The sequence below is a fragment of the Caretta caretta genome, chromosome 19, assembly GCF_965140235.1.
Source record: "Caretta caretta isolate rCarCar2 chromosome 19, rCarCar1.hap1, whole genome shotgun sequence".
Lineage (NCBI taxonomy): Eukaryota > Metazoa > Chordata > Testudines > Cheloniidae > Caretta > Caretta caretta.
In genome coordinates this window covers 7,702,589-7,715,010 of record NC_134224.1, presented here as the reverse complement: position 1 = coordinate 7,715,010, position 12,422 = coordinate 7,702,589, and the positions used below count along the sequence as shown (strand labels likewise).

At 43.4% G+C, this 12,422-nt stretch overlaps 1 protein-coding gene and 1 long non-coding RNA gene across 2 annotated transcripts in view; one reads left to right on the top strand and one right to left on the bottom strand.

Annotated features, from left to right (window-relative positions):
• Positions 1 to 12,422, bottom strand: part of LOC125624656 (bone morphogenetic protein 8A) — a 43,925-nt gene that overhangs the window by 11,662 nt on the left and 19,841 nt on the right. Inside the window, exons 2-3 of the mRNA XM_048825777.2 lie at positions 2,547 to 2,739; positions 1,860 to 2,008 (exon numbers count right to left, since the gene is read on the bottom strand). Coding sequence (XP_048681734.1) covers positions 1,860 to 2,008; positions 2,547 to 2,739 — 342 coding nt within the window. The remainder of the gene's footprint in view (positions 1 to 1,859; positions 2,009 to 2,546; positions 2,740 to 12,422) is intronic.
• LOC142069593 (uncharacterized) lies at positions 3,987 to 7,128 on the top strand. The gene is made up of 2 exons (XR_012665508.1): positions 3,987 to 4,438; positions 5,935 to 7,128. It is a non-coding gene; the product is annotated as an uncharacterized LOC142069593 (long non-coding RNA).

Here is a 12,422-nt window from a genome sequence, read left to right as displayed (position 1 = left end):
TGGCAACTGGCGGCTCAAAGGGAGTCCTCTGTGTTTTAAGAGTTCATGTTCTTGGTTAGCTGGCAGAGACTATCCTTAAACTAAGAGCTATGCATATAAAATAACCCAGGAACATACGGACTGAGCAGAAGGGCCATCTGCAAAGGGGAAAGGTAATTTACACAGCTCAGTATTGCGGTGATCAATCTTTACTGTCAGGCCATCCTCGGAACAGCACAGCTCAAAACCAACTCATCGCAGGAAAAGGACCACACGGTACGAGCAGTCGCTGCAGTGTCTCGGCTGTCCCTAGACCAGATCCTCAAAGGCACCTAGCTCCTATTGATTTGAATGGGAATTAGATGCTGAATACCTCTGAGGATCTGGGCCTGATATCGGACATCTGTTCTGCTGCTAGCGTGGGTAGTTAGAAGAGAGAGAAAGCCTGTGATGCAGATTGTTTCAGGCTGACTGAAAAACAACAACAGGGGCCAGATCCTCAGCTAGCATAAGATGGCATAGTTCCACTGAAGTCCCCAATTTACACCAGCTGTGGTTCTGGCCCTTGCTGTTTAGAGCTAGTGTTGATCTATCCACCCACCCCGGGCAGTTTCCAGACAGAGGACACATTTACTCAAGGTTTTGTGCACCACCTCAAACCAAAATAGCCTAACCTTAGCAGCATGCTTATTGAAAGGGAAATATTGCGGAGAGAGGGGACCAACAAGTGCAATTATATTCCCCGAGCCTCAAGGACAATCTCTGAAGTACACCTTTCGAGGTAGCACTTGGAATGGATTTTATCCATGGGTGAAATTAGGAAAGGTTAATCCAGCGAAATACAGGTGAGAATCCCTTCAGGCAAGGATTACTTTAAACCTATCTTATTAGTATAGCCTTGTCAAGGTTCCCTCCCCACTCTGAACTCTGGGGTACAGATGTGGGGACCCACATGAAAGACCCCCTAAGCTTATTCCCACCAGTTTAGGTTAAAAACTTCCCCAAGGCACAAATCCTTTCCTTGTCCTTGGACAGTATTGCTGCCACCACCAAGTGATTTAGACAAAGACTCAGGAAAAGGACCACTTGGAGTTCCTGTTTCCCCAAAATATCCCCCCAAGCCCCTTCACCCCCTTTCCTGGGGAGGCTTGAGAATAATCTACCAACCAATAGGTTAACAAAGTGAGCACAGACCAGACCCTTGGGTTTTTAGGACACTAAAAACTAATCAGGTTCTTAAAAGAAGAACTTTATTATAAAGAAAAAAGTAAAAGCAGCACCTCAGTAAAATCAGGATGGAAGGTTAATTTTACAGGGTAATAAAAGATTTAAAACACAGAGGATTCCCCCTCTGGGCTCAACTTCAAAATTACAAAAACAGGAATAAACCTCTCTCTTAGCATAGGGAAAATTCACAAGCTAAAACAAAAGATAATCTAATGCATTTCCTTGCTTTACTTACAATTTTTGTAATCTTAGTTGCTTATTTCAGGTAGGGTTTTAGGAGAGGTTTTTTCCCTGCCTGGTCCCTCTCTCTGTCCCGAGAGAGCACAACAAAGAGAGCCCAAACAAACCCAACCCCCTCCCCAGATTTGAAAGTATCTTCTTTTCTTATTAGTCCTTTTGGTCAGGTGCCAAACAGTTTATTTGAGCTTCTTAACCCCTTACAGGTAAAGGAGGGATTTTATGCTACCCTTAGCTGTATGTTTATGACAAGCCTACACTAGGAAGTGCATTAGCATCAATGCCTTTAAAAGGCCTAGAGGCGAACTTTATATTGGGATATTCTCCTTACACCCAGCTGCATCACACCAAGATCTAGCTAGATTTTTACAAGCAGCAGGAATTTTAAATCCTTCCAGTGCCTGAGTTAGTCTTACCGTCATCTGTCTCCACATAAAGTCTCAGGCCCAGGTTGTGTTTACGGTTTACTAACCAGTGATTACTGGCAGCTGTGACATCAAAAACCAACCAGCCTTCGGCCCCAGCCTGGAGCTCCTGAAGGTCTAACAGGAATAAGTCAGACTCCCTACAGAAACGGAAAAAATAGATAAGCAAAGTCAACTGAACGTAGATAATGCAAACTGCTTAGATTGTCTGCTCTCCGGGGCAGGGTTTGTCTTTTTGTTCTGTGTCTGCGTAGCACTGAGGACACGGGGGGTCTGATCGATGGGTAGGACTCCTAGCTGCTACTGCAGTATTAATCATTAATAATAATGGGTGGCATCATTTCTGACATTTGCTCTAAAAAGCATGCTCCCCACTCTCGGAGAGTGAAAAAGCTTGACGGTGCCCTTGGTCCATATAGGACAGGTATACCCACTACCTATTAAATTACTATCACCTATTGAAATACATGGGAATGATTTTCCTACAGCTGAAAAAGTAGAATCAGAATTTCTCACGTCCAAGTTGGACACAGGCTTGCACATAAACTGAACGTCGTGAAGCGAAAAAGCAGCATTTCAATTTTGGCTCGTAAGAATCCAGATTTGTGTCTCGTTCTACAGAAGAAAAAAACATTTGTTTTGTTTCCAGCTCAAAGGCACTGGTTGGTTTCGCCGCACCTGTTGGAATACTCCTTCATGATCTCATAGATGCTGATGTGAAGAGTTTTGTTGACATCACGAGTGAAACTTCGCAGCTTATAAATTCGGAATTCGGCAGCCGTTACAGATTCTCCAGTTGGAATCTGGGTCAGGTCAAATCGAAATTCCTTCCAGTAAGGCTTCTGGTAGAAGATGTCTCTGTCATGCTCAACTGGAAAATAAAGGATTGGGAAAAATGATACAAATGATTCCCCGAACATTTATCAATCTTACCAGCAGACCATTGTTACACCCCAGTCTGATGAGAAACATGCCCCAAAGCTACTGGGTTTTAATAGGATCCTCTAGAATTAATCTACCTTGCATTCAGTGACAAAAATCTCCCTAATATCTTGCTTTTTTAGCATTCTGTGTGAAATTGCTCATGAAGTGTTCCTGTTCTTAACTTATTGTTCGGGCTCTGTGTCTGTCACAGAGGTCGCGGAAGTCATGGATGCCGTGACTTTCCACAAACCTCCATGACTTCTGCAGCGGCCCGAGCAGCGGTCCCTGGGGTGGCCAGAGCAGCCATTGCTCCAATGGCCCCAGGCAGCTGGAGCCACTGGCCCTGACCCCCCACCCCCAGCAACAGCCCCACAGGGCACACACACACACAGCAGTGGCCCCCCAGGGTGCACCCGCCCCCCGCCCACACACACACACACCCCCCAGCAGTTCACAGAAAAGCTGGAGTAGCTGCTGCTCTGGGCAGCCCCCAGCAGCTGGTGGCCCTGGCCCTGGCCCCCTGGGGCTCCCCTCCCCCTTCAGTAGCAGCCACCCCAAGATTTAGTGACGGGTATTTTTAGAAAAAGTTATGGACAGTTCACGGGCCGTGATTTTTTGTTTATTGCCCGTGAACTGTCCATGGCTTTTACTAAAAATACCCGTGACGAAAGCTCATGCTCAAATAAATTGGTTAGTCTCTAAGGTGCCACAAGTCCTCCTTTTCTTTTCGTGACTAAATCGTAACCTTACTTATTGTCACAGGGATTGCCCATTGGGGCAGGGACCATCTTTTTGTTCCATGTCTGCACAGTGCCTGACACAGTGGGTCTTGGCCCGTGACCAGAACTCCGGGCGCTATGGTAATACAAATAGGAGATCATTAATCATAATAGATGACAGGGCTAGGTTCAGTGTTGCCAAATGTTTCTAGCCCTCATGCTTGCAGAGAAAAGCTTGAAAACATGACCCAAAGACTCAAGCAGAAGGCAATTGAGGAGAACCCACCGTTAAAAACAAAAACAAAACACCACCACCACTAATGATTTTGGGGGGGCTGGATTCTCAATTTTTGAATGTTGTTGGGACTGTAAATTTAAAACCAGGATTAGCATTGGGAAGGCAGCGTGACCTCATGGCTAAAGCACTGGACTGAGACTTGGGAGACATGACTTCTATTCCCAGCTCTGCTGCTGGCTGTGTTTAGGCAAGTCACTTCATTTATCTCTGCCTTGGTTTCCCCATCTGTAAAATGGGGAGAATGATGCCGGCCTCTTTGGGAAAGTCCTTTGAGATCTACAGATGAAAAGCATGACAGAAGATCTAGGGGTAAAAGTTTTATTTTGGGATTTTAAATTTAGCTGGGAAGAGGCAGTGTCGTCGATGTGGATCTTCATGGGCTTCCCATCTCTAGACCTGACACTTCTCTCTCTCCCCTCCCCTTCTCCTTCCCCTATTTCTTATTCAAAAAGTGCCCCTGCCTGCCAGTATCGGCCTGGAATACAGCTGCACATCAAAGAGAGTCCTCAAATGATTTTGACTTTGCCTACATCATGCTGGGTGCCCCATCCAGGGAGGCCCCCGGCACAACAAGTATTCTCAGGGAGCTGTTTCCACCCCTTTCTTCAAGGTTCCTTTCTTCTTTGCAGGTAAGGTTCCCAGACCCCCTACAGTGGGTCTTCCCCTCTTTGCAGCCTGCTGGAGGCAGAACCAGACCCATCAGTCAAGGCAGGATGGGCAGGGCCACGTTCCTGAAGAATCTCCCAGTTTTTGTTCTACTTCCTTAGCTGTTGGCCAGCTTCCCCAGACTCTCCCTGCTACAGAGCAGCAGCTGAAAGCTAACAAACCCCAGAGCAGAGTGGGATGTTTGTTGCTTCTGATGTTCAGCTTCCTGGATCCTAAGATTTCACTGAGTTGTTGGTTAGACTCTGGGGATCTACAGACACCTTCCTAGAAACCCCCTCTGCCGATCCTGAATGCTAACTGGCTCCCAGCCCAAAGGCACAGAGAATCGGGCAGAAGACATACCGCTGGCAGTCAAGGGCACTAAAACATGGCCATTGTAATATCGGAGATAAGCAAGCACCCTCTCTCTACAGCTGATTTGCATGCTACAGTGCTGTTGGCTGCAACGAGTCAGATAGGGGAGTGAGGCTGGACTTGTGTCAAGAATTCTCATTGAGAGATGTCTTGGCCTAGCTCTCCTTGCTTCGTGGCCTCATGCTAGCTCAGGTAGCACTGCTTGCCTCCCCCATGGCACTGCTGCCTTGGAGGCACTGCCCACCTACGTGGCACCATCAGGGAAACTGAGGCAGGAGTGCCGGGGTAGCCCTTAAGGCATGGGGACCTTGGGACTGGGCTCCTTCCTCCCCACTCACTTCAAGTAGCACCAGTCTCCCTAACACAGCCCCCTTCCCCAAACACACCCTTTCCCCCCCACCCCAGGCCCATGAAAATTCTGTTTCCTCTTGCCCTCCCAAATCTCCACTTCTTCCCCCTCAGCTGTAATATTTCTACTTATCTGTTTGTCCTCTTCAAACACAACTCCCCTGCTCTTGACTGAGGCCATGAGCAAAAGATACTTTTTTAAAAAAATGTATTGTGTATCAATGTAATTTAATCCGGGACCACAAACTCAAAACACATTAGTCCTAATTGTCTGCTTATTGGGTGGCTTCACTATGGGGCAGAGTTAAGGTTGCTAGGGTACCTTAACATCCTCAGATTTCTGTTAATTTTAACCTGAACTCTGACTTTCTGGATTTGTAATGCCTGTTTGTGGAATAATTGCAACATCCCTGTAATGTTATTTACCTTCATGCTACTGATAGGTCTCCCAGCCTTAACTCCATTTTAACATAGTATTTTGCCTGGTTACGTCTGAAAGACGTGCCTATTTAAAAAGGCCGTGCGTTCTCATGGCAGGAATTGTTTCCTAAAAAATACTGGTATGCTTTTGAGAGTCTAAGCTGTATTTAAAAGGCCAAATATTGCAAAGGTGGAAACACACACACAATTGGTTTAAAAAAATCTCTTCAGATTAAGAGATTATGTAAAAGAAATTCTTCTTAATTAAAAATTATTGGATTTGGGGACCATTAAAAAGGGAGTCTTAAAGCTCTTTCAGCCATTCTCCCTCCGACAGAATTTGAGTCTACGAACTATTTGCAATGCATCTGCACCATCTACTGGATACTACAGGAATGCAACTCCAAAATCCAGACGGAGGCTAGTACATGATCACCAGATGTATGGCTCGTAGCCAGTGAAATATGGATCGCCTAAACCCCTGGGATTTAGGCATAAAAGCCAAATGGCCACATGGTCTCTCTCTCTTTGATTTGTTCACTTTCCTGTATAAATAAAGCACCCTGGAAGAAAGAGGTTGAAGACACTAACTCTGGAACCTGCTGTATGCCCTGCTGCAAAACTAAAAACAACTGAATTTGTGCCCTCCTCCTCTCTGGACATCAAGCAGCAAAGTGCAGAGCAACCAATCCTGAACTTGCTCCAGCAAGTTACAAAGGCGCCAAAAGGACCCTAGTAAAACCACAGCAGATTATTCATGGATTAATGCATTCCACAGCCAGACAGGACCATTGTTTTTATTCATCCTGCTTTCCTGCATAACACAAGCCACAGAACTTCCCCCAGATAATTCCAGTTTGAACTAGAGTCTCCAATCTCAATTTCAAAATGGCCCGTGGTGGAGAATCCACCACGATCCTTGGTCAGTTGTTCCAATGGTTAATTACTCTCACAATTAAACATGTCCACCTTATTTCCGGTCTGAATGTGTCTAGCTCCAAAGTCCAGGCATTGGTTATTGTTATACCTTTTTCTGCTATATTGAAGAACCCCATCAAAATATTTGTTCCCCCTGTAGGTGCTTATAGACTGTTGTCAAGTCACCCATGAACCATCTCTTTGTGAAGCTAAATAGATTGAGCTCTTTATGTTGATCATTGTAAGGCAGATTTTCTAATCCTTGAATCATTCTCGTGGCTCTTCTTTGGACCCTCTCCAATTTATCAACATCCTTCTTGAACTGTGGACACCGGTAGAAATCCAGGAACCTCTAAAACAAGCAAGCAAGCAAGCAAGCAAGCAGTAACATCCCTTTAAACAAACAAGCAAACCTGCCACAGGACAACCTGCAATCAATGAGGTTATTGGTGAAAGTGTTAACTTTGTTAAATTGTGTTAAAATATACTTAAAGTTAATTAATTGGATCACTAAATTGTTAAATTAATAAGATTTGGGTCAGCCAGAGCCTGATCTCTGACTGAGGTGCTTCGTGTTACTGTAATAAAATAATAAGAATAATGATTAATCAAACATTGACCCATCTCCTCCTGTGAGCCCTGATAAACCTGGCAAAGAGCGGAAAGAAGAAATCCTGTTTAAACAAGTTATTTGGTTTGATTTTTCAATAGAAGGTCTTGCATAGGACTGAAAACAACAGTCTCTTCCTTCTATTTTATGAAACGTGTGTGGGAACGTCTGTGTGTTTTTGAACCCAAGTTCTTTTGGGAGCACATATGGGAAGCCACCTGGGAGTTGAAAGTGGCCTGTTTCCCAGCCAGTCAGCTGCACTTTCAGTTTAATATTCGTGAGAAATTCTATCAACGTTCAGCTGATTGATTAGTGAGACAGGGTGGGTGAGGAAATATCTTTTATTGGATCAACTTCTGTTCTACCGGTTACCTGCGGAAGAGCTCCGTACGACTCAAAAGCTCATCTCTCTCACCAACAGAAGCTGGTCCTATAAAAGATATTACCCCACCCATCTCTCGAACATCCTGGGACCAACACAGCTACACCACCACCGCATACAACGTCAAACTGATCGGTTCTCATTTGCTTTTATTATTGCCACACAACAATTTGGAAAAAATCAAAGAAAAACCTGATCTGTTCGTCCTTTTCTCCCCCAGCTGTATAACTTGTTTAGGACTGGTTGACATTTTCCCATTAAAACTGCTTTTTGACAGAAAATTATGTTTTTGGCACAATGAACATTTTCACAGACAGTGTCTGGTTTCTGTGGAAATGCAGCATTTTGTTGAAAAACCAAAAGACTTCCTGGTGTTTTGAGGAAAAGTCAAAAGTTTACACACACCCCCACCCCCACCCCCTGATCAGCTCTAATCTTAGCATATACGCTATCTGATCAAAAGATTCTCTTTTAACGGCTGGTTAGAAATGCCATGGTCGTAACGAAAGGATAGAATTAAATGATTAAAAACCAAAAAAGTCCTATTTCTGAAATACAAGTAACTTCTTACACAAATCCAGTGTTAAAATAGTGAGCAGTTCTTCTTGGAGTCAGTTAAAATTAATTATTTATAAAAATCAAATAATAATAATACATTAAGCAAATTATTATTGAAACCAAAAACTATTAAACCAACCTAGTTTGCAGATTTCATTTTAAAACCTAGCTGGCATCCCAATATATTATTAATTTAGAAACCATTCTCACCTGCACATCCATAAACCGCTTACAACACATCCCTCCAAGTCACTTCTAATGAACAAAGCGTTTAAATGAAACGTTCTAGAGCCATTAATATCTATTCAGTTTCAGTAATGAACAAATATGGTTTAAGGGTTAGATGGTTTTGAAAATTTTACCCCAAGTGATCCAAGATCCTAAATCCCATTTTCAAAAACGAATTAGGCACTTGGGACCCTAAAGTCTAGCAAAGTCAAAATGCCTAAGTCACTTCTGAAAATAGAACATGCGGTCTTCACTCACTTAGCTGGTTTTGAAAAATTTATCCATAATCTTCATAACAGGCACTTGAATGTATGGTGTCTCATTTATAAATCTGACATTATAAACAGGGAATATAAATATAACATAAGCAACTGAATATTGACAAAATGCTAGAAGGCTAAATGCTAAGATGGGTGAACTAGAGTGCCTGGCATCATGGCAACTTGGTGGAATGAGGATAAATTGATGGGTCACGGTAATACCAGGATACAAGATATATAGGAATGACAGAGTAGGTCGTGCCAGTGGGGAAGTGGCACTGTATAGGAAAGAGAAAGCATAGAGTCAAATAAAGTAAGCATCTTAAATGAATCAAACTACCCTAGAATCTCAATGGATATTAATTCCACGCTTGACCAATGAGACTATAGCAGTAAGAATATACTAATGACCACCAGAGCAGGATGGTGACCGTGATTGTGAAATGCTTAGGGGGGTTAGAGGCTACAAAGGAAGAAAATGCAATAATAATGGGGGATTTCAACCATCTCATCTCTAGAAGGGATGCAGAGATAAAATTTCTAGACACCATAAATTACTGTCCTGGAACCCACAAGGGGAGAGGAAATTCTTAATTTAGTCCTAAGTGGAGCACAGGATCTGGTCCAAGAGGTGAATATAGCTGAACCACTAGGTAATAGCAACCATAATGAAATTAAATTTATCATCCTTGCAGGGGGAAACGTGCCAAAGAAACCCACCACAGTTGCATTTAATTTCAAAAAGGGAAACTTCACAAAAATGAAGAAGTTAGTTAAATGGAAATTAAAAGGAACCGTCACGAGGGTGAAATGCCTACAAACCGCATGGAGACTATTTAAAAAACACAATAATTGGAGGTTCAAACTAAATGTATACCCCAATTTAAAAAAACAACACACACACACACACACACACACACACAGAGTAAGAGGACCAAAGAAAGGGCACCATGGCTAACCAGCAGAGTAATGGAGGTGGTTAGAGGCAAAAAGGCATCTTTTAAAAATTGGAAGTCAAATACTAGTGAGAAAAATAGAAAGGAGCATAAACTCTGGCAAGTCAAGGCAAGTGTAAAAGTGTAACTGGGCAGGGTAGGCCAAGAAAGAATCACAAGACCAACTAGCTAAAGACACAAAAACTAATAGCAAATTTTTTTTAAAGTACATCAGAAGCAGGAAGCCTGCCAAACATCCACTGGGGCCACTCGACTACCGAGGTGCTAAAGAAGCAATCAGGGAAGACAAGGCCATTGCAAAGAAGCTAAAGGCAGTGAAGCCCAATGGAAAGAATTCAGATGAGGGGGAGATTCCCACAGCTGAATCAGTCTGTTTAGGTGACAAATCTCTATTGATACCTCCATCTGGACAATTCCTCAGGAGGTTTTGGAACAAATTGATAAATTAAACAGCAATAGCTCGCCAGGACCAGATGATATTCACCCAAAAGTTCTGAAGGAACTCAGATACAAAATTGCAAGACTGTGGTATGTAACCTATCACTTAAATCGGCCTCTCCCTTAGATGACTGGAGGGTAGCTAATGTAGCACCGATTTTTGGAAAAAAACAGCTCCAGAAGCGATCCTGGTAATAACAGGCTGGTAAGCCTAACCTCAGTACCAGGCAAATTGGTTGAAATGATAGTAAATAACAGAATGATCAGACACATAGATAAACACAATATGTTGGGGAAGAGTCAAAATGGCTTTTGTAAAGGGAAATCCTACCTCATCAATCTATTTGAATTCTTGAGTGTATCAAGAAGCATGTGGACAAGGGTGATCCAGTAGAACTAGTGTACTTGGATTTTCAGAAAGCCTTTGACAAGATCCGTTACCTAAGGCTCTTAAGCAAAGTAATGAGTCACGGGATAAGAGGGAAGGTCCTCTTATGGATCAGTAACTGGGTAAAAGATAGGAGGCAAAGTGAAGGAATAAATAGTCAGTTTTCACAATAGAAAGAGAAATAGTGGGGTCCCCCAAGGATCTGTACTGGGAACTGTGCTGTTCATTCATAAATGATCTGGAAAAGTGGGTGAACAGTGAGGTGGCAAAACTTGCAGATGACACCAAATTACTGAAAATAGTTAAGTCCATAGCCGACTGTGAGGAGTTGCAAAGAGATCCCATGTAAGTGGGGAACAAAATAGCAGATGAAATTCAATGTTTAATGAGGGCAGAGTAACGCACATTGGGGAAAAATAATCCTAACTATACATACAAAATGATGGGGTCTAAATTAGCTGACACCGCTCAAGGAAGAGATTGTAGGGACATCATGGCTAGGTCTCTGAAAACATCTGCTCAATGTGCAACAATCAAAAAAGCGAACAGAGCGTTAGGAACCATTAGAAAAGGGATAGATAATAAAACAGAAAATATCACAATGCCACTCTACAAACCCCTGGTGCGCCCACACCTTGGTTGCCCCCCCTCTCAAAAAAGATCTATAAGGATTGGAAAAGGTACAGCGAAGGATCTGGAACAGCTTCCATATGAGGAGAGATTTAAAAGACTGGGACTGTCCAGCTTTAAGAGGGGATCTGATCGAGGTCTATGAAATCCTGACTGGTGGGGAGAAAGTGAATAAGGAAGTGCTAGTTACCCCTTTACGTAAGAACTAGGGGTTGCCCAATTAAATTAATAGGCAGCCGGTTTAAAAACAAACATAAGGGAATACTTCTTCATACAATGCACAGTCAACCTGTGGAACTCCTTGCCAGGGGATGTTGTGAAGACCAAAAGTAGAACTGGATATCAAAAAAGAATTAGGTAAGTTCCTGGAGGGTAGTTTTATCAATGACTGGTAGCCAGGAAAATCAGGGTCGCAACCCCATACTCTGGGTGTCCCTAGATCTCCAGCTGCCAGAAGCTGGGACTGGATGACAGGGGAAGGATCACTAAATAATTGCCCTGTTATGTTCATTCCCGCTGAAGTGTCTGGCACTGGCCACTGTCGGAAGACAGGATACTGGGCTAGATGGACCATTGGTCTGACCCAGTCTGGCCCTTCTTAAGTTCTTAATATAAAACAGTGGGAAAATCTGCTAAGAGAATGTCCAAAGAATGTTTATATAAGGGGCGTGAACAGCAAAATGCACTTCTCCAAAACGAAACACTAAGATTTTAATTATCCATCCGTGTGTCTTTAAAAAATGTTCCCTCCAGCTACTGGGCTCACCACAAGCTACATTTTATAAAAAGCACCAGGCAAGGCCAGCCTGGGGCGGATGTGGAGAGCACTTCCTGTTCTCGTGGTGTGGGCCTGGCACCGAGGGATGGACAGCTGTGCTGTGGAAGGATGTTACAGAATACATTTGGTGAGGAGAAACCTGCATTTTGATCTCGCCCTACAACAACACAAAACAAAAATCACCACCACGCGAACCTCTGCACACTTGCTCCAAAGCCGCGGGACTAATTTAAATTTTTTTTAAACCCATCCATGTCCATGACAAGGAGAGTCATGACTTGTCAAGAAGGAGTTCTGCATACAATGCTCAAAGCGCACGGGGGTCTTATAAAGTTGTTCTTAAACTTAGTCTACTCCCCCACCCCAGTTAACAGAGAATGTTCTGCTAGGACTGAATGCCCCATTTATAACAGCAGAGGGAGCGTCACGACAAAACGAACAAAGGCCTTTGATTTTGGTCCAGACAGCTTGCAGGGATCCATTTCTTTCCACTGACCAAGCATCCATGCTGAAAACATGGCCCTGAAAGCACTCTCACTGGCCCTGCCAAAGTGTGTTAAGGTCTAGTAGGTCTTTATTATGATCTGCTATTATATAATGCATCAATGTTCAGCTGTAGCAGTTGTCGGGCTTACAGCTGCTCAAATCGTGTTGGGATTAAAGTTAAGGAAGGAAGAAG